This window comes from Diabrotica virgifera, chromosome 1 (genome assembly GCF_917563875.1).
Source record: "Diabrotica virgifera virgifera chromosome 1, PGI_DIABVI_V3a".
Classification (NCBI taxonomy): domain Eukaryota; kingdom Metazoa; phylum Arthropoda; class Insecta; order Coleoptera; family Chrysomelidae; genus Diabrotica; species Diabrotica virgifera.
The window spans coordinates 265,373,279-265,396,526 of NC_065443.1; the positions used below are offsets into that span (position 1 = coordinate 265,373,279).

The 23,248-nt window shown below is 33.9% G+C and overlaps 1 protein-coding gene across 11 annotated transcripts in view; it reads right to left on the reverse strand.

The window, feature by feature from the left end:
• Positions 1-18,576, reverse strand: part of LOC114344552 (uncharacterized) — a 45,673-nt gene extending 27,097 nt beyond the window's left edge. For 4 of the 11 annotated variants that reach the window (XM_050649990.1, XM_050649999.1, XM_050649980.1 and 1 more), the window contains exons 1-8: positions 18,448-18,576; positions 14,588-14,889; positions 13,337-13,696; positions 12,916-13,278; positions 8,433-8,792; positions 3,555-3,911; positions 629-988; positions 211-570 (exon numbers count right to left, since the gene is read on the reverse strand). In XM_050649990.1, the coding sequence (XP_050505947.1) occupies positions 211-570; positions 629-988; positions 3,555-3,911; positions 8,433-8,792; positions 12,916-13,278; positions 13,337-13,696; positions 14,588-14,889; positions 18,448-18,463 (2,478 nt within the window). In that variant the 5' untranslated portion in view covers positions 18,464-18,576. The remainder of the gene's footprint in view (positions 1-210; positions 571-628; positions 989-3,554; positions 3,912-8,432; positions 8,793-12,915; positions 13,279-13,336; positions 13,697-14,587; positions 14,890-18,447) is intronic. The other 7 variants (XM_050650026.1, XM_050650018.1, XM_050649973.1 and 4 more) reach the window with 6 other exon arrangements.
• Between the last annotated feature and the right edge of the window lie 4,672 nt (positions 18,577-23,248).

Below are 23,248 nucleotides of genomic sequence, written 5' to 3' on the forward strand. Positions count from 1 at the left end.
CAATCGAACTATTTTTGGTCCCAGAATATGTGATTAAATTTATGACCTCTATTTTCGTTACACCCTGTATATTGGCATTGGCAGTATGAGAGTTTTCTATATTGTTATTTTTGTTTTTTGGCTATTATGCTATTATTATATGTAGAATCAGACATAAAAAGTCTTGATACAGAAGTCAGAAATTAATTGAATTAATAATGATAAACATACCTCAGCATCAATTTTAACATTTCCCTTATTAGTAACAAAGAACTGATCGTGCCTTTGCTCTTCACCATTTCTAGTAGGTTGTCTCATAACAAGCATTGAGGAACGGCCAGGGAGACGAACATTTTCGACTTTGTGTCTAACCTGCTCACTTGGAGGTAGTTTTTGTATGTTTTTCTCCATATCTTCAAGAACATTTCCACCTTCAGCAGAGAATACAGCCTCTCCATCCTCATGATTTCTCACCTTTAAGACAGCCATATTAAAGTGAGTTCCACTAAGATCAAAAGTGTGGCTCTGTCCAGGCAAAAGAGTTACTAGATGACGTGGTCCAAGGTGCAAAATTCTTTCAACGTGCGTAACCTTAAAAAGAACGAAAGTAAGAATATGAAGGCATGCAGTGCATGGTATAAACGCTTACCTCAGCATCAATTGTAACATTTCCGTTATTTGTAACTTGGAAGTGATCTCTTCTTTCTTCTGTTCCCTGTTTGGGAAGTTGAGACATAACGAGCACCGAAGAATGAGCGGGAAGATGGAAGTTTTCAACCTTTTGTGCAGCCTGGACATCGTGGTCCAGTTTTTGTACAGTTTTCTCAAAGTCTTTTAGAACATTACCACCTTGAGCAGAGAATACAGCTTCTCCTTCTTCGTGATTTATAACTTTCAGAAGAGCTCTGCGGAAGTGAACGCCAGTAAGATCGAATGTGTGGCTCTGGCCAGGTAGAATAGTTACAAGATGACTTGGTCCAAGATGTACCATCCTTTCGACATGGATAACCTAAAAATATTGTTTTTTTAATAAATATATTTTCACTAGATTAAGAATCCTAAACTATTGTCTAAAATGAGCTGTATTGGAAATGCGAATGTATAACGAGTTGAATAACATACTTGTTCATTAATGAAACAACTATTTTGAAATTACGTATTCACTACTCAGTATTTATACTACACCACAGCTCACCGAGAAATAATATCAATGGTAGGGGAGCAAAGTATGCTAAATGTGCAGTGACTCGAGCGCTTTGGGGAGCTATTAGGTTGTGAAGAGTAGGTCCTAAACCCAAAAAAAGTTAAATAAAGTTTTCCCTTTTAGTGGTAACTTTCCATTTTTAATTTAGTTTTCCATAATGTCTTAAATAAAAGTTACTTATTTTTACGTAAGGAATCCAAATCTGCAATAAAAAATGGGGGCTCCCATTTAAGATTTTAAAGTAACCCCCCACCCCACCTCCGTGGGGGTCGTGTTTGGTGCCATTCGATATATTTTTTAAAAATATTGAATAAGTTTATTTTTCAGTTTTTCGATCTGATGTTTATTTCGCGAAATATCGCGGGATTCGTATTTAAAATATTAAATTTACCCCCCACCCCTCTCCGTGGGAAGTCGTGTTTGGTATCATTCGATAGATTTTCGAAAAATATTGAGTAAGCATTTTTTAGTTTTTCGATCTGTCATTCATTTCGCGAAATATTCGCTTTTTTCTTGTGAAACGTTGGGATTCATTTCCTTACGCCCCGCACAAATCGTCAGATTTTTGAAATATATACTGTTTTGAATGTACTTAACTTACCTTATCTTAATCTGACGATTTCGAGTTTTTCTAAGGATAAATTTTTTTTCGCCCCCCCCCCCCCCCACACCCCTCTTAACAGACTCCCGTGCATTATGAGCCAATATATGGTAGAGGTACATTTTCAGGGCACAAGGTTTCTCCCATGTAATAAACTGACACGCTCGAGTAACTGCAAAAATCCCCGCTTGGGCTCCCCTACCACAAGATCGTACTAGGAGATAGGAATGCTCAAATAGGAAAAAACCAAACTTTTCTTAGGAACCATTGGTAAACATTCACTCCATCAATAAAAATGACAGTAACTGTCATCACGTGAACAAGTCGAATCAGAGCTCAGATGGTAATTACCTTATAGAGCGTATTTAATGGAATATTTTAAACATTCATGCTTAAATTCGCATTTTTAATCGATATTTCCTTGACGGTTTACTTTTAAAGGGTTTTTACCCTCATATTTTTGCAATATTATATTTTGGTGGTTAGCATGTTAGATCACGTAAGCACTGATGATGATTGGTCAACCAATCGAAAACTAGTTTTTTTATGTAGCCCTTTTTAGTGATTTTAAATATATAACTTTTATAAAGGATTTTATTGTTTTTGTATTATATGGTATACAGCCAACTACAGGAAAACTTTTTCCTTGTGGATTAATAAAAATGTATTATTACTAATCAACTTTGCCAGTAGAAAAAACATCATCACAAGCTCGACTTTTTTCCCACACCCCGATATACACAAATCGACATGGACTACGCCTGGTGGGACAACCACCAATCATGCCTTAAGACAAAAGGGCCGCAATGAGTATACAAAATGTGAAGAGCCCCAGAGGAGAAGGCTCTGAATCTGACCATCTCCTTCTGCTATGCCTATCCGTGACGAATGTTGGCAATCCTTATCTTAACTGCAGGAGCGCACAGATGTGTTGAACCAGGTTCTGAGATTCTTTAACCAGAATGTTCTTCTTTTTCCTGGACCTCGTTTTCCAAATATTATTCCTTGCAGAATAGCTTGTAGGAGGGCATACTGGATTCATTTTACATACTGTATCCGAAGTATTGTAACTTTCGAGATTTGATGGTGGTTAGTACCTCTCGGTTCTTCTTTATTCTTCTGAGGATCTCCTCATTTGTGACTCGGTCAGTCCACGGGATTTTAAGTATTCTCCACTCCGATATAGCAACATTTCAAATGCATCCAACTTTCTGCACATATCTTCGTTCATCTACCATCTCCTAGTACAGATAACATATAGATGCATAATTCAGAGAAACAGGAGGGACCGACATGAACAAACAATGGATTATAAATATCCCCAAAACGTTTTCGAACCGCTCAGATCCAGGTCATCATCAGTGAAACACGAAACGAGAGTAGTTGAAACTAGCCACATTTTGGTTGTAAAAACTTTTAGATTTCATGATAATTGTCTTGAAATATATAATTGTGATGACACGAAGTCGATGTTAAAAGATTCACTTTCGTGACCGAAAAATGGACAGTTAGTCCGACGATTGACAGCAGATAATTGACTAGATCAGGAAGTGAAATTAATTCAAAGTAATAATCACTTAATATAATATTCTGCTTGATAATAAATTTTAGAGGATAAAGTATATTATGCTTTATCCAAAAGAATGAATGAAATTCAATATTACCTTATAATTATATTGTAAATGTAGATGTAATCTCATTGTAGAGTAATATTGAAGTTTATTTTATTTAAGTTAATCAGAAAGTAATTAAATTAATCATTAAACATACCTCAGCATCAATTTTAACATTTCCCTTGTTAGAAACAAGGAAATGATCCTGCCTTCCTTCTTCACCTTCGTTGATAGGTTGACTCATAACAAGCATTGAAGAATGACCAGCCAAATGTACGTTGTCGACTTTATGTTCAACGTGTTCTGGAAGTTCTTCTTGGATGGTTTGCTCCATATCGGGAATAACATTTCCACCTTCAGCAGAGAATACTGCCTCTCCATCCTCATGATTTGTTACCTGTAAGACAGTCATATTATAGTGAGATCCACTAAGATCGAAAGTGTGGCTCTCGCCAGGCAAAACGGTTACGAGATGACGTGGTCCAGGATGTACCATTTTTTCGACATGGATAACCTAAAAATAACGAAGTTAAGAATATGAAGTTATATAGTGGTCTGAAGCTATTTTATTGTGGCATCTTATACAATTTATTATTTTATTCGGGAAATAAACCACAATTATTTAATGTTGTTCTGAAGCTATTTTGTGGCATTTTTATAATCAACTATTTTTAATGGGAATAAGCCACAATTTTACCAAAAAAATGATTTTATTAACGTTTATATCTCAAATATGTCAACACGCATGGGATAATGAACATAGAGTTTAGTGGAGAGATTCAAGTATAGTCCTGAAAGAATCAGATAGTAAAAAGAGAAAAATCAAAGAAGCGGCTCTAATTATGCTAAATGAAACCAGTTGTGTCGCAAATTCCTCGGTAGAATGCAGTAGGATGTGGTTACCCATACTGAAAGAGGAAGTCAATAGAAAGAAAATACCACGATTAGTAAGTCAATAACATATCGAGTTAGTACAAATTTTATATTTTAGTATTACTTATTGTCAGGGCCGGCGATAACGGGCCTGCAAGGGATGCACTGCAGGCCGGCGCCATTGTTTAGAGGGCGCCATAATGAGGTTTTTTTTCTGCTGGTGTTATACAAAATACTAATTTTAAAAACCGAAGGGCGCCTATCCTAGTTTTGCAGGCGGGCACCTTATACCCTAGCACCGGTACTGCTTATTGTATAGTATATATTATTAATATTATTTATAATTTAAACATATTAAAGTCAGAATTTGGTATTAGTTTTTTTGAAAGTAAATTAAATGTAAGACCAAATACTTACGATATCGGGATAGTATCACGAGGTTTTTTCCTGGTTTTCCCTCGTGATTTACTATGGAATCTCTAACGCGAGAATTTTACTGTCATCGTTGCATTTGGTTGTCTTTTTAAAGACAGATCACATGCTATGATTTTTTTGTGACGGATATTCTTGAGTTGGGATTGATTTCACGTACTCGAATGAACTATCTTTTAGTAAAGTCGTCCCAGGAACGCAACTCATAAATATTGGCGATATCATTTTAAAGTCTTCTACTTTAAAATGTATAATATACGTCTGAATTGCCAATATAAATGAGTCAGATTAAATAAATTATTAGAAGAATTTTTTTACTTAGCAACAACGTTTTTGTTTATTTTAGTAATATTTTGTATTTTGACAACGAAACCCGATTTGGGCTTCGAAACGTTAATAAAATCATTTTTTTGGTAAAATTATGGCTTATTCCCATTAAAAATAGTTCATTACAATTATTTAAGGTTGAAATTAAATTTATTTGACGTTTCGATTTTAAAAAATCCACGAGGAAAATAAAATTCCTGTATATCATAAATCCATATCTACACTGTGGGCCAAAATAAAGGGGTACATTTTTTCGTTGAAAATAATTTTTTTGTTTTTTGGGCGATGTAATTTCTTTTTGCAGGGCTAATAGCCTAACATGTCCTCAACATGACTGCAAATTTGGAAGCAAAAATAACGCATAGGATCGGATAAAAAAATGTATGTAACGGTGCATTTGAGCTCGTTACAAATGAAAACTGTCTTAACTAAAATTGAACTGATATGCTCTTTTGGTAGGTTAACTATCCAGAACACTTCAGTAAAAAGGAAATTTTTCAAAATTATCGGATTCGCAAAATATCATTTTTTTTAATTAGGAAAATATAACATTTTAACAAATAACACATTTATGAAAACAGTTCAATAAATTTAAAACTTAGACTAAAATATTATAAATGTGGCCACCATTATTGTTTACCACTTCTTGAAGTCGTCTGCACCATAAATTGATAGCCTCATTTATTACACCCTGTTCAACATTTTTCCAAACAAACTGCATTCTTTCTTTGAGCTATTCGATGGTTTCAAATTGTTGTTCGTCATACAAATTTTGTTCAAAAATTTGTCAACCGGATTTAATTCTGGGCTGTTAGGTGGCCACATTTCGGGCTCAATATAGTCCGGGCAATTTTCACTCAAGAATATCCGTGTATCGTGGGAAGTGTGCGAAGGAGCACCATCCTGCTGGAAAGTGTAATCATAACATACTTCTTCAATTTCAGGTAATAGGTGCTGCAAGGGTTGTTCTTGATATGTTTCTGAATTAAGTTTTACCCCGGCATCAACAAAAATCAGACGAGATTTTCCCAACATGGATACTGCAACAGAGACTATTACACCTTTTGAGAAATGACTTTTTTCAATAATTGATGCTCTAAAAGATGCTCTAGAGAAATTTCTCTCTTAAATTTTACGACGGAATACACCCAATTATTTTGGGTATTTTAGGTGGCCGTAAATAAAACATTTTTTCATCTCAAAACCATATTTTTCTAATGTCTTCACGAGAACGGAATCTTCTTAGTAGCAAATTACATCTTTCCAGTCATTTTTCTCTTACATTGGCAGTAAGTCTTTGACAGTAAACTTTTTTAAATACTTTAAGATGGCAATCTTCTTTAATGATTATTTGAACTGAGGTGCGGGTAATCCTAGTTTCTTTTGCGATTTTCCAACAGGTAGACCAGGTTGCAAATTTAAAATGTCAAACAAATTCCATGGCAACCTAAGCAGTCATGGCTTACTGAGTAAAATTGACATATTTGAGCGTTTGAGAAATTCTTAAAACATTTAATAAAAACTACTGCTAATATGAGGCAAAAACGATGGAAACGATGTAATTTAGCGTCAAGAGGGCTTCGTTCTGGTGAACATATTAGAATAGTACTCGAACAAGATTTTCTAATTTCAGTAAAAAAATGATATTTTACAAATTCGGGATTTTTTAAAATTTCATGGCGAAGGCGTGTTCTGAACATTATTTAAATTTAAAAAAAAATGATATTTTGCGAATCCGGTAATTTTGAAAAAATTACTTTTTACTGAAGTGTTCTGGATAGTTAACCTACCAAAAGAGCATCAGTTCAATTTTAGCTAAGACAGTTTTCACTTGCAACGAGCTCAAATGCATCGTTATATACATTTTTTATAAGTCCGACCCTGTACGTTATTTTTGCTTCCAAATTTGCAGTCATATTGAGGACATATTAGGCTATTAGCCCTGCAAAAAGAAATTAAATCATCCAAAAAACAAAAAAGTTATGTTTAACTAAAAAATGTACTCCTTTATTTCGGCCCACAGTGTATATACCATAAATCACAAAAATACTAGATCCTTTGTAAAAGGTATATTTAAAAGTCCCTAAATAAGGAGTTACAATACATCGCAGAACGTTTTTGGATTAAAAAATCCATCATCAGTGTTAAACACTGATAATTTTTTTAACACTGATGATAGATTTTTAATCCGAAAACATTCTGTAATGTAATCCCTTATTTAGGGACTTTTAAATATACTTTTTATAAAAGATCTAGTATTTTTCGATTTTTACTTCGGGAATCATCATCAAAATACAAAACATTAATAAATGAAACAAATTTTGTTTTTTGTTCCTTGGTAAAAAATTCTTCTAATACATAATTTAATTTTATCTGACTTATTCATATTGACAATTCAGACGTATATTATACATTCTAAGTAGACGACTTTATTCGACTTTATTATAAGATAGTTCATTCGATTACTTACATGAAATCAACGTTATCTTAGGAATATCCGTCAGAAAAATCATAGCGTCTATTGACAGTAAAATTCTCGTGTTATTGATTCCATAGTAGATCATGAGGAAAAAAGCAGGAAAAACCTCATAATATTATCCCGACATGGTAAGTATTTGGTCTTACATTCAGTTTACTCTCAAAACTAACACCAAACTCTGATTTTATATGTATGTTATTTTAAAATATAAATGACGTATTCTCGATATGCTATTGACTTACTAATCATGATATTTTCTTTCTATCGATGTCCTCTTTTAATATGGGTAATCACATCCTACTGCATTCTGCCGAGGAATTTGCGACACAATTGATTTCATTTAACATAATTAGAGCCACTTCTTTGATGTTTCTCTTTTTACCATCTATTTCTTCCAGGATCATAGTTACATCTTTCCTATGCATGTTTACATATTCGAGATGTATCAAATTCTCTATTTTTAATATAAGACTGATGTTCACTTATTCTAACATTTAATGGTATTCATGTTACACCTAAATAAAAATGTTCGCATTCACAAGGTATTTTATAAATACAATTCTTTGCTCTTTCTTGTTCATTGTTATGTTCAGTATTTGATAAAATATATCTCAATGTGTTTATTGTTTTGAATGTTAAATATTGGCAAAATCATTTTAAAGTCATCTAGTTTAAAATGTATAATATATGTCTGAATTGTTAATATGAATGAGGCAGATAAAATTAAATTGTTAAGAATTTGTTTCCCAAGCAACAAAAAACAAAAGTTTAATTTAGGTATTAATGTTTTGTATTTTGATAAAGATTTCCGAAGTGGAAGTCGAAAAGTCAAATAAATTTAATTTCAAGCTTAAATTGTGGCTTATTTCCCAAGTAGAATAGTAAATTCCATGAAGTTATGTAGTGCATTATAAAAACCCTTACCTCAGCATCAATTTTAACATTTCCGTTATTTGTAACTTGGAAGTGATCTTTTCTTTCAGCTGATCCCAATTTAGGGGGTTGAGTCATGACCAGCACCGAAGAATGAGCGGCAAGATGGAAGTTCTCAACTTTTTGTACAACTTGGACTTCGTTTTCGAGTTTCTGTACAGTATTTTCGAAATCTTTTAGAACAGTGCCACCTTGAGCGGAGAATAAAGCTTCTCCTTCTTGATGATTTGTAACTTTAAGAAGACAATTGCGGAAATGAACACCAGTAAGATCTAATGTGGTGGTCTGGCCAGGTAAAACAGTGACAATATGACTTGGTCCAAGATGTACCATCCTTTCAACATGGATAACCTAAAAAAAAATTAATATGTAGATTAGACTACTCAGAATCAGCTATATTCCTTTTAGGGCAGTCAATGAGGGTATGTGGCTCCGAATTCCATCCTGCTACATCGATTTACGTGAAATTTTCACAGTAAGTATTGAATAGCCCAAGAAACAAAGTCTACCCTATGCCGATGTGTGCTTTTGTCTTGGGGGCGGTTCCCACCTCTTCTCGGGGGTGGAAAATTTTTTGCTTAAATAACTACGGAAGTTGCTAGAGAACCTAATACTAAGCAAAAACTGTTCTATAATTTTTTTTCGAAAACTCAATACTTTTTGAGTTATTTCTGGTTGAAAATTGGCTATATTCATGGAAACATAACACCTTTTCAAACGGTTTTTTGCGAATACCTTAAAAACTATGCATCTAACTAAAAAAACCATATAAAACATTTTTGTGGCTTATAAAATAACAAAGAGATTCTTTCCTTTCTGAATCTTTTAGTTATAACATAAAAAGCGATATGGTAAGTGAAAAAAAAACTTGTTTTCTTGGTGCATGCTCAAATCAGTGTATTTAACTTGAAATAACAGAGAAATAGTCGATTTTAAGTGTATATTTGTTGATGTTTAAAAAAATTTTATGACTAACGTATTTTAAGAAAAAAATGAGAAGTATATTTAACCCCTCATCCACAAGAATTTAAATGCATCGTTTTCCTTCTACAATACATTTTACTATAGTGTTCTTTTTATGTTCAAAAAGTTGGGCGGGTTTAAAATGAATGGTTTTTGAAAAAAATAAGATCAAATTATTGAGCGCATTTTTAAATTTTCTTAACAATCTTCCTATTTCTCTATGTAACGCGAAAATGATAAGAGATGCCAAAAAAAAAAGATGCCATACAAAAATGTAGGTTTCTTCTAGATAAACATTTTGATTTTATTTTTTATAACAGTATCTCTTATCAGTTTCAAGTTACGTGGAGAAAAAGGAAGATTTTTAAGAAAATTTAAATATGCGCTCTATAATTTGATCTTTTTTTTTTCAAAAACCATTCATTTTAAGCCCGCTCAACTTTTTTAACATAAAAATAACACTGTAGTAAAATGTATTGTAGAAGGAAAACGATGCATTTAATTTCTTGTGGATGAGGGGTTAAATATACTTCTCAATTTTTTTCTTAAAATTCGTTAGTCATCAATTCTTTGCAGCATATCTCGCTTAGTTTGAATGTAATCGACATTTAATATTGCTTATTTGAAAGGACTTTTCAGGCACAATAAAAGGTATTGGTAGCATTATACATCTAAAATCGACCGTTTCTCTTATTTCAAGTTGAATACACTGATTTGAGCATGCACCAAAAAAATAAACTCTTTTTGCCTACCATATCTCTTTTTGTGTTATAACTAGAACATTGAAGAAGGAACGAATCTCTTTGTTTTTTATGAGCTACAAAAATGTTTTATATAATTTATTTAGTTAGATGCATTGTTTTTAAGGTATTCGTAAAAAACCGTTTGAAAAGATATTTCAATGAAAATGGCCAATTTTCAACCACCAATATCTCAAAAAGTATTGAGTTTTCGAAAAAAAATTATAGAACAGTTTTTGTTAGAATTAGGTTCTCTAGCAACTTCCGTAGTTGTTTAACCAAAAAAGTTTCCACCCCCTAGAAGGGGTAGGAACCGCCCCCAAGACAAAAGCACACATCGGCATAGGGTAGACTTTGAATAAGGGATATTTTCAGGCTACTCCTAAAATTTCATTAAAATCCATGCAGTAGGATAGAATTCGGAGGTAATAACCTGTTCTTGCTCTCATTGACTGCCCTATTTATATTAAAGCAAAAATGGAAAGTGTAACTAAATTATAATTTGAAAAATATAGAAACTGATATATACTGCCCTCCTAAGACAAGAGGTCCTATCTGCAAAATTACAGTTTTGAGATATCACGGTTTTTTTAATAATTGCTTGCCAAAAAAAATTGATAATCACAACATTTTTAAGCTTTTCTGCCTGAGTTAGTTGATAATTATTGGATTTAATAGTACAATATTATTTTCACTTATATCATCACAAAAAAAGATATTTGAATATATCGGTAGTTAGGACTAATTAACTTAGTACAAGGGATCCTATTTATAAAGAAACATTAATTAATAGGTACTAAGTGCATCACCTATTAAATTAATAAATTTAAAATATTAAGAAAATTAATTTATTAGTAAAAAAGAAATCACAATGTATATAAAAAAAACCTTAATCTTCGTCTAGTGTTTTACACAAACCGTCTGGCAAATCTTCCCAGAAAGGCAAACGATTTGAGGGCATATGAGACTTTAATTTTGTTATTAAATTTGTCTTCCTCTCCATAGTAATACCTCGACACTCTTCCTTATGTACTGGTTGAGTTAAGATGGCATTTGTATATTTTTTCAAAAAAAGATTTATAAAATCTGTATATGCAGATTCGAAGTTAGTTTTATACCATATAATTTTTTTACCCCTCTCAAATTTCAAGGATACAATCTCCTTTAAATAAACACGTGGGTTCATATTTTTCAACTTGTGTTTTGATATATAATCAGTGAGTTTAAAAAAGTCTCCGATTTTCATTGAATGTACATTAACTTTAGAAGACTTGGCATTTGAAACTGCTTTTATAAAATCATTGAAATCATAAACTTTCGTCATTCTTTTAAGTGACATTTCTACTTGGTGGTGGAACGAATCTGCCGCCATGAATGTGTGCTCTGATAGGGCACCCTATCACACTTTTGATAGGGTCCAGTATTGTTTATTAATAGATTCCCGTCGAGTTTTTGATATTTTTCTATGGCAGTTCATTGGACATTTACAGACTTCCTTAACATTGTGATTGTCGATATAAATTTTAATTTTTTCCGCTTGTCGTTCACTAGACTTTTCTTCGAATTTTCTCCTCTTTCTAAGCTCTCCCTTTTTCGTGTACAACTTACTTTCTGATGTGTATTATATCTATGTGTCTGATTGCCTTTTTTACAGCATCTTCTAGAATAGTAACAATAAAATTATAATCCAAATTGGTTACAAGTGGTGGCATACTATTTGATAAGAAATCTTCCTGCGCTATTGTTGCTTTCGTTTGCATAGATTCCTTGTTTTCGGTGTTTGCAGGCCTCACTATTATTATGTCTGATATTATGTTGATTTTTGAAGTCGCTTTATTGTTCTTCAATAAGTGTAAATCGGTTGAAAATTACTCGTCTTCTATTTCACTAGTCTCAATCTCTTCAGATTCACCTTCTTCAGGTATATAGTCAGTATCTTTCGTTACACACCTTGGTTTTTTAGTCTTCTGTCTGATTACACTTATTTTTTCTTGTAGGCTTTTATTTAACGCAGCCTGAACCATTCTCTTGGAACGACTAGCAGTTCTGCAATTTCTGAAACAAAAATAAAACATAAAATCTGAAATAAACAAATACATATTTATTTAAAATTTAAAAATAAGTTACACGTATCTATAAATGATATTCACGTAAAAAATCAGTATTTATGTATTTTTCCCGCGCAAATAAACACATGAACTTCTATCACATTTTTCATTCAGAAATATCTAAAGTAGGTAATTGCTTAATAGTATATACTTACTCAGTATCCATTGTAATTCTTCAAACATATTGCCTCTTTCAATTTACTGTTTTTAAAACTAACAATACCAACAATAATTCACACCGATACACGTCAAACGATACACGTCAGAAGTTATTCCTTAGTGGGGTTTGGTGTTTAAGGTTATGTTGTTGAGTCACGTGTTGCAAATGTCATTCTATATTAAGAGACATTGTCCTATCTGCATATATCAGCCAACTTCGGACATACTCGTCTAGCAATATTACTTTAGGACAATTTTATTTGGTATTTGATTAACTTTTGTTGGTTAGGACAAAATAAATACGGCAATTTTGAATCATTGCCTATCAGTTATGGCTTTTTGACGTAGTAAATATGTTAAGTTTTAACCTAGGAGTCCAGTGAGACAAAAACCTGAAAATCTGAATTTTTGCAGATAGGACCTTTTGTCTTAGGAGGGCAGTATAACACAATCTGAACAAAGAAGCCAGCAAGTAATTTAATTGATCATTAAAATTAAACGTACCTCAGCATCAATTTTAACATTTCCTGTGTTAGAAACCATGAAATGATCTTGTCTTCCTTCTTCACTTTGTTGTTTGGGAGGCTGACGCATAACGATCATAGAGGAACGACCAGCGAGACGTACGTTTTCGACTCTCTGTGGAACCTGCTCAGTTGAAGGTATTTTTTGTACAATTCCCTCCATATTTTGAACAACATTTCCACCTTCAGCAGAGAATACAGCCTCTCCATCCTCATGATTTCTCACCTCTAAGACAGCCATATTGAAGTGAACTCCACTGAGATCGAAAGTGTGGCTCTGGCCAGGCAAAAGAGTTACTAGATGACGTGGTCCAAGGTGTACCATCCTTTCAACATGAGTAACCTTAAAAATAACAAAAATAACAACCTGAAATCATGTAATGCATTACAAAAATCCTTACCTCTGCTTCGATTTTAACAGTTCCATTATTTGTAACTTGGAATTGATCTTTTGTTTCTCCCGCTCCCTGTTTAGGAGGTTGAGTCATGACGAGCACTGAAGAATGACCAGCCAAATGGAAGTTTTCAACTTTTTGTAGAACCTGGACTTCATTATCGAGTTTTTGTACATTCTGTTCGAAGTCTTTTAGTACATTACCACCTTCAGCGGAAAATACAGCTTGTCCTTCTTCATGATTTGTAACTTTGAGAAGAGCATTGCGGAAGTGGACACCACTAAGATCGAACGTGTGGCTCTGGCCAGGTAGAATAGTTACAAGATGACTTGGTCCAAGATGTACCATCATTTCCATATGTATAACCTAAAAATAAATGTTTTCTTAATAATATATTTAATATACAAAATAGTATCTGATTTGGAGAGTGGAGAAGGATACCTACCAGTAACTATACAGGAATCATCCTACTGAATATGTAAATATTGACATAGATAAAATCAAAAGACAAAGACTTGCTATTTTATTTGTTACTATGGAGTAGGGGAAGGTTCACATAATAACGATATACAAAAAAGGAGACACAAGGGATACTAGTAAGAATAGAGGAATCATGCTACTGAATACCAAATACAAAATATTGACCAACATCTTGGGAAACAGAATATGTAGATAAATACACCGAAATTTCCCTATACCAATACAGCAAGGCTTCAGAAAAGAAAAATCGACCATAGATGTCAGTCACCTACAACTGATTGAAACATGCTATGAACAGGACATAAATATACACCTACAGTTTACATACTTCCAATAAGTCTTTGACTCTCTAAATAGACACGAAATCTTGAAATCTCGAAATGCAAAACATGAATATACCAGCAAAACTGATTAGATTAACGAAAACTACAGTAGACAACTCGGTAGCAGAAGCTATAAGAGACTAGATAAGTACAGAAACTATCATTATAGAAGTAGGAACGTAACAAAGTAACTTTGATGTGGATGCCAGGTCACAAGGGAATTGTAGGAAATGAAGAATCTGGCAGCCTCGTAAAAGAAGGGGCTAATACCCCATTCCAAGGTCCAGAGCCCTTTTGTGGACTATTGAAAAGCTACATCAGAGAGGAACTGCGGACCTGGGAATGTATCATTTAAAAACTATATCTTTACATTATTTTGGAGTAACAGTGCATTCAATGTATTTTTAATTTACTTATACAGCTAGTTTGATTATTTATTTGTTGTAAAACTTACCTCTGCATCAAGTTTTACATCTCCATGATTGGAAACAAGGAAGTAGTCCTTCTCTCCACCTTGCTTGGGAGGCTGACTCATAACAAGCATCGATGAGTGACCAGGCAGATGTACATTTTCGACTTTGCTAAGTACCTCGCTGGCGTGCTGGCTGGTGAGTACCACGGTACTATTCATGTTTGCGCCAGTCTGGTTGTTGACTATCTGGGTGGTAGTTACGGTGGTGACGTGGACTTCACTCGTACGTTGAAGCGTCATTCCTACTGTGGTGCCTCCGAGTTGAATCATGGTTGTTTGGTGAGCTGTATTTAAAATAATGAATTAAATGAAACATCTAGGTTTTAACACAACACTAATATTAGCAACTAAATTGATAACAAATAAACTGAATGATATTATAACACTAGCAGAACAACAGGGTGTTAGATCATGCATATTTATAACGAGGCAAGTGGAGAGATCACTAGAATACAGCAAACCGGCATAATCTTAAGAATGTACTTGACAGGATTACAGGACATTGTTCACTAACTTATTGTACGTAAGAGAGATAATTCTAGGAATAATAAAAATGATTGAAAAATGTATCGGAACCACATAATAAAAATAAAAGTAGAACAATAATTAACTGACCCAATTGAAACTGGCAATGAGATAAGACACGGGGATACCCTGAACTAGGGATTGAAATCCAGCAGCATTTTCAATCCAGCTGGATTTTTGCAAGATTGGCCTGAATCCAGCTGGATCCAGCGCGGATTCAGCAAAATGTGGAATTCAAAATAAAAACACGATTTTAATGGTTTTTTTTGTCTGTAGGCTAAATTTCTAAACAACAGAAACATTAATTATTTAGTTTTTTGAAAGTGATACCTTAAAAACATAGGCCTTACCTACTTCGCACAGAACTGCACATATAGCTAGTAGCTGAGAAAGCCCTTCCGGCCTCTGTGCTGGTCAGTTTTAAGGTCATTAAAAATAGTCATAGACCATTGACAAACGATCGCCTTTCACTCTTTCGGTCTCATAAACCGCCATTTCCTTTTCCAAAATCTTTTCGTAATCTTTTTGAGAACCAGTTTTATTGGCTATAAATGTTTTCTCTTTCTCGTTTGAATTCAATCTCAAGTTCTTGTTCCAAAGTAAAATTCACGGGCTCCGTATTAGTTAGCCCATCTTCTTCCATTATCTCTTGCACTGGTTCCACAGTTACTTGTTTATTTATACGAATCAACAAATTTTTCATCTCTTGTCGCATTGCATTCTTTTTCGGCATGGGAAGTAACCAGGACGGTTTAGACCTTCGTCATACTTTTTTTGATTTTGTAAATACACTAATGTACTCTCATAGAGGCCTCGTTCCGTGATTCTGTTACGTAGTGCTTCCGATAGATCGGCATTAAGGCTAGAGTCCTGCTAGATGCAAACATTTCAGCTATAGAAACTTTCCAGCATATTGAGCTACTGCCAGCGCGATAGAATGGGAAGTTGCCGACTCACGGCTTTGAATAAAGAAGCTAATGAAGACATTAAGTAACTTATTTCGAATTTGACACGTTTGCGGATCCGCTCTGCTGGATTCAGCACGATTTCCTGGATCCACCATGTAAAAAAAGCGCTGGATTCAGCTGGATTGCTGGATGCTAGATCCAGCAATTGCAATCTCTACCCTGAACCCTCTATTGTTCAACCTAGCCAAGGATGAAATAATAAAATAAAGTAAGAATAAAAAAGAATACTAAATGGGAGAAACACAACTTAAAATAATCTGCTATGCAGTCGACGCAATAATAATCTCTCAAAGTGAAGATGATTTACAACGTATGCTTGTAACATGTTAGTTTCCCCAAAAAAGACAAAATGCGTGGTTCTATCAGCAAATCTACTCAGATCTAAATTGGAGCTGGAGGGTCAGATAATAGGACAAGCAATGAGGTTGAAATATCTAAGCATCACACTATCTAGCTAAGGAAGGCTCAATACAGAAGTGGAAGATCAATTGGGTAGAGCAAACAGAGCCGCAGGATGCCAGAATGAAAAAATATGGAGAAATAAAAATATCGGGAAGGCAGAATTTGCAAAGCAGTCATCAGACCAATAATGACGTACATGGCAGAAACACAACCTCACACAGAAAAAACACCAAGAATGCTAGAAACAGCAGTGATGAAAACCCTTAGAAAAATCGATGGTAAGACATTATGGGATAAAGCTAGAAATACAGATATACGACGGAGGTACAAAGTGGAGAACAGAGTAGTAAATACTGAGAGAGTCGATTCCTAAATAGGAAGACGATCAGTGGGAAGACCATGAAAATGATGGAACGAGAACTTACTGGAGGCACATTGAAAACAGACAGAGTTCTATCAGGTTATAACAGATCTCCAAATAGATCATAGACAATAGTCGATTGCAGGAGTTACAGATACCAGAAGTGACGATATATTAGTGTATTTCCCAATATTTCCAAAACCTGTTTAGAGACGGACTAAATTACCAGAGTGCCTTCAAGAGAAACAGGTAGTAATCAAACTAGCGGAAAAGTGTATTGGAAGGGTGCATATAAAGAGACGTCAAGTCTAGGAATGCTTTGGCAAGAAGAAACAGCACGAAAGTACAAAGAGTCAGAGAAGATACCCAAAATACGATCATGCAGGAGGAAGTAGTATCACAATTGAGATTTTGACGAAATACTGAAAGAAAGAATATTCCGCTTAACTTTAGCAGTTTGGCAAAAGGAAGAAATGCGGAAAAAATTAAATAGCGCTCTATCTACAAAAAATGCGATGAAATGGAATGCGGAAACTATAGAGGTATCTAGTCTATTATCTATTATTAGGTATCTGCGGCTATTAGAAGTATCTAGTCTATAAAATAATTCCAACAATTATTAGGAAGAGACTAATGAAATATGAAAACAAAGTTATCCGAGAATACCAGGGAGGGTTTAGACTAGCAAGAAGACTGATAAAATAAGTATGACAAAATTAATTCAAAATAACCTTAGGATCACATATATGTTATTTATCCATTTTAAACAGACATATTGTAGGATTCCATAAACCGAAAGATGCTATATGGGGCCATGAGAACATTAGAAATGCCAGAAAATCTTAGAAGGCCAGTGAGAATGATGCTTATGAACACGAGAAATAGGATAACAATGGAAGAAAGCTTTTAAGGTTCATAGTGAATAGAGGTTTAAAACAAAAAGGTCCGCTATCAACTAAATTATTTGACCTAGTATTAGAACAAATCATAAGAAGATCAAATATGAGAAAAAACATGACTATTGTCAATAGCAAGAAATAGCGCATAGCGTACTCGGATGATGTGGCGATACTAGCGAGAACGAAAAAAAAAGAAACAAAAAAGCGAAAAGATATGAATTAACAATAATACCGAACAAAAACAAAATATTATATGGAAATAAGAGAAAACAACAAACGATAGCAAGTATATTAAAATGAAAGGAGCCTGTCTATAGTTTTAAAAAAGTGACAGAATTTGAATACTAAAGAGTAACCATACCGCACACGAGAAAAGAAGGAAAAGAGATAGAAAAAAAAGAAACAAAAAAGCGAAAAGATATGAATTAACAATAATACCGAACAAAAACAAAATATTATATGGAAATAAGAGAAAACAACAAACGATAGCAAGTATATTAAAATGAAAGGAGCCTGTCTATAGTTTTAAAAAAGTGACAGAATTTGAATACTAAAGAGTAACCATACCGCACACGAGAAAAGAAGGAAAAGAGATAGACAAAAAATTAATGAAGGGAAGCAGAGAGGTAGGGTCTGCTCACTACTACAACATAAGCTAAAAGTTTTAGTTGTTAATTCTTTACTTACATTGTTCGGCAGACATAATGAATAGTTTGTTTGCAGCGGGTACTCACTACAGACTGGTGAAAATGGCATCGAAAAAGTCTTATATAGACTTCGATATGGAATTCAATGTACGATAAGATGTCGATCGAAAATAAATTTATCAGAACATTTATCGAAATTAACACCCCCGCAAACTAGTAACTTGTGTACCTTTCTATTGTATTTGTTAATACACACAAGCCAGAAATTATCAGATTGGAAAAAACAAACTTCTGTTTTTTTAACACCAAGGCCATTTTTATAACATTCTTTATTTAGCGTCCCTTATTAAGTGTTTTCTTATCGCTGCATACTATCTAAAAAAACTATTTCAAGTTCTTTGCCAAAACATGTACAGAATAATCGTTTTTGGGTTCACTGTACTAGGACTTACTTTCATAGTCCAGCTCATTTCTTCTATTTATTTTTCCCCGAAAATTTATTCCACACCAAAAGAGTAGAAAGGAGTGCTGGAAGATGAAAGAAGTCCTGGTATTGTTTGGAGACAAGCGGCTTCTTCTTCTTATGCAATCCACTAATGGATGTTCGCGATCACGTTTGACCATTTTTCTCTCTGCCTTGCAGTATGTATTAGGTCTCCTATGTTTTTTAGTCCTGTCCATTGTTTGACATTACGGAGCCATGACATTTTCTTCCTGCCCACTCCCCTTCTTCCTTCGATCTTTCCTTCAATTAAGGTTTGCAGAAACTGATATCTTTCATTTCTAATTATGTGTCCCAGGTATGCCGTTTTTCTCTGTTTAATTGTGCACATCAGTTGTCGTTCTGTGCCAATTCTTCTCAGGATTTCTTCATTTGTTATTCTTGCGGTCCAGGGAGCTTTAAGGATTCGTCGATAGATCCACATCTCAAATGCCTCTAGCTTATTCATTGTGTTTATTTTTAAAGTCCATCCTCCCATGCCATATAGGAGCACCGACCATATATAGCATTTTGTGGATCTTAATCTTAGGTTTAGGTCAAAGTCAAAGTTCGTAAAGACGTTTCTGAATTTCATGAGTGCTCTTCTGTCTCTTTCTATCCGACATTTAATTTCCATATCCGACATCCAGTCTTCACATAGCCAGGTTCCCAGGTACTTAAACTTTCTTACGCGCTCTACATCTTGGTTGTTATATGCTAGTCTTGCATTTTGATGTTGACATAATTGACGGCTGATTATAAGGAACTTCGTCTTTTTTATGTTGATGCTAAGTCCCATGTTCTCGCTATGCTCTCCAATTTTATTAAGAAGGTTTTGGAGGTCTTCTATATTGTCTGCTATTAAGACCGAATCATCCGCATATCGTATATTATTGACCCAGGTACCATTCACTTTGATGCCGCTTTCGCATTCCTCAAGAGCTTCCTGGAAGATACTTTCTGAATATAGATTGAACAGTAGTGGGGAGAGAATGCATCCCTGACGACAGCTGTTTGATTCCAGTAAAGAGCCTCTATGCAACGAATGTCTTTTTGATCTATGTCGAGTTGTTTTAGTATATGTACGAGTTTATGATGTTGTACTCGATCGAAGGCTTTTTCATAATCTATAAAGCACATCATTACATCTTTCCTTTGATCGTAGCAGTTCTGAGCTAGCACTTGGGTTGCAACTAGTGCTTCCCTGGTACCCAGGCCTTTTCGAAATCCAAATTGTGAGCAACCAATAACCTTATCGCATTTTGTGGAGATTCTGTAGTGAAGAACTTTGAGGAATATTTTTATATATATAAAATATCTGATGTTATTAGAGATAGGTTAAATTGCAAGTGAAATACTTAAAAAACGTCAAGAAGGAAGTTTGAGCATAACAATACAGTGAACTCTCCCTTGAACGGACAGTAGTCGTTCCTCATAAAGTGTCCGTTGGAGGTGTCCGTTGAAGAGAAAAAAAATATGGTAACTTAAATTTTTTTAAAATAAGTGCATGTATGTATGTATACATAAAAAGAGATACTAGTTTAATGTTACATAACACAAGTTGTAGATCACTCAGCATTGTCTATGAACATTGATTATTGAACTTTTCGATTTTCTCTCTGCATTCTTCTATCAAAATATCATATTGGTACAAAATATAATTGTGATCCTATCTTCAGAAGCCTTGCCTCTAATGCACATTTCTCCTTTCAGGGTATAAGTTTTCTTGGGTAATGCTCTAAACTCTAAAAATAATCCCATCTCATCTGCGTTAATACTAGGTTTGTTTCAACAAAACGAAAACCGTCCATGTAACGATCACCATCCTGCGCAGTAAACAAAATAATCCATGGAACGCACGATATACAGACACAGAGTTCATGGAACATATTATTTTATAGTAACGTGATCGTTACATGATGGTTCTTCGTTGTGTTGGAACAAACCTCAACGCTTAGTTCCCTCGCAACTTCTAATGCCTTTTTTTGAATAATTTTACCAGAAACAAGAATATTTTTAGACCGCACTTCACAAAACCAATCGAAAACAATTATATATATACACTTGAGTCCGCGAGACTACCCGTGCGTCATCATTTAAAGCATACGAAATAAGTCGATGATAAGTCGGAAATTGAAATTTACTAAACGCAACAGCAAGTGACAGTAAGTCACTTGCTGTTGCATTTAGTAAATTTTAATTTCCGACTATCATCGACTTATCGCATGCTTTAAATGATGACGCACGGGTAAAGACTCGCGGACTCAACTGTAGTGTAATGCAGTGCCATCGGTTTTCAAAAATTTTCTTTTCGCTCCCAGGTTTCCGTTCTCTGAAAACTGCTTGATTAAATCATTTTTATGTTTCAAAATTTCACTGGCTTGAGGTTTTCCAATTCCAAATTTTTCAGCTAACTGTCTATCACTTAACTTATGCTTCTCTCCATAATGAACCACATTGACATTTTTTTCAAACTTCTACAAACAAAAAATCTAATAGACACAAATTCTGAAATTTAATCCGAAAATATTTTTTTTAACCTTCGGATGACCAAGGGGGTAAATTTGGACCCCAGCGTATGTTTTTCTTTAATAAATTCAAAAGTATTTTCAATTTTTAACTCATTATTTTTTTATTTGCCTTTAATATCATTCTAGATATCCTCATATTTTGAAATAAAAAAAATTCTCTATATTTTACGAATAAAAAATATATTCTGAAGTTGATGTTTAGTAAAATACCGACTATTATGTGGAATTCCAAGTAGTTTTACACTGCGCGTTATCAAAATCTATTTTTAGCCTGTGGTGCCTGTTATGTACTATGTACGAATCATGACATTCCTGTCTGCTACAATTAGTCATTATTATTATTTCCTGGCGTTTATTATTATAGTTTCTTAGTATTTTGTGTACATATAAGATATGGCCCGCAAATATCTTACTGAGGCTGAGTTACAGGAAATTGTTACTGCTAGCGATTTTTATGATATAGAAGATGAAATAGTATCAGAAAACGAGGATGTATTGTTAAATGAAGATTTAAATGCTGAAAACATTCATTCCACCTCATTTTTGACCTGAGGTCATTTTTTACCTCCGTTGGTCATCCGTGTAACAAAAAAAGGTTGGTCATCGGAAGGTCAAGGAAACACTCATAAAAATACAACGACATAATTATATTGTATATGCTTAATCAGACATTCCGGTTAAAATTCTTAAATACCTGTTTCAGTCAAAGCACAATTAACAATTTCCTGGTGTCGCATTTCTTTCACCGACCACCAAAAACATTAAATTTTTATTACTTATGTAGTGTTGAAAACGTGAACAGTATCAAATATCAGGTCGTGGACATCTATCTTGATTTGAAATAATAAATGTCTTATATACATATAGTTTTATATTGTAAAATATTTGGAAAAAAATGTTAATTTTTTCATCTACTGTCCGCATTTACACATTATTTACTGTCCGCATCCGTTGTTGAGAGTGTCCGTCGAAGGGAGTTAAAGGGTACAGGATCACATAGGGCCGCATAATTTTTGTTTTAAAAATCGTCCGTATAGAGGAGGTGTCCGGCGAAGAGAGGTGTCTGTTAAGAGAGAGTTTACTGTACCTGGTGATATTCAACTGAAATTCCAGAAATAATATAGGAGAAAAGAAATTTTTAGAGGTAACCAACTTTATGGCAGTGAGGGTGAAAAATAAATGTATAAAGTAGCCAAACATAGAGCAAATAAATCAAAAGACTTTAATCAGATATTTTGTATCTGAGACTAATAGTAGTCTCAGAAATAAGAAAATGACAAAATAAAATACTAGTTCACGAAAAGAATGTCAAAAAGCGATGTTTGATAGAAAATCAGGTGAGGTAACGGAGAAGGTAACAGCAATAGTCACCATTAAAATGCTCTATTGTTCTTTAGTCAGGACGCACCTTGACTACTGTTCTCCAGTTTGGTCCCCACATTATTTACACCTCAAGAACAAACTTGATAGTGTTCAACATAATTTTCTTAGATATATTGGGTTCAAAAAACACATCAATTATAATTATACAGATATGGAACGATTTTTGAATATTTCTTCTCTGGATGTCCGTAGGAAGCGTAAAGATCTTACAGTATTTAATATTATCAATGGCATATATTACTGCCCTGAACTCCTTGCTAAAATATTGTTGTTTGTTCCACCACGATCAACAAGACAAATTCAAACCTTTCATATTTCTTTTCATAGATATAATTACTCATATTTTACTTTTGTTCCTAGAACACTAAGACTTGCTAACTCCCTAGGTGACCTTTTACTTTTTGGTAACTTAGTTGATGTTTTTAAGAACCATTTAACCAAATTAA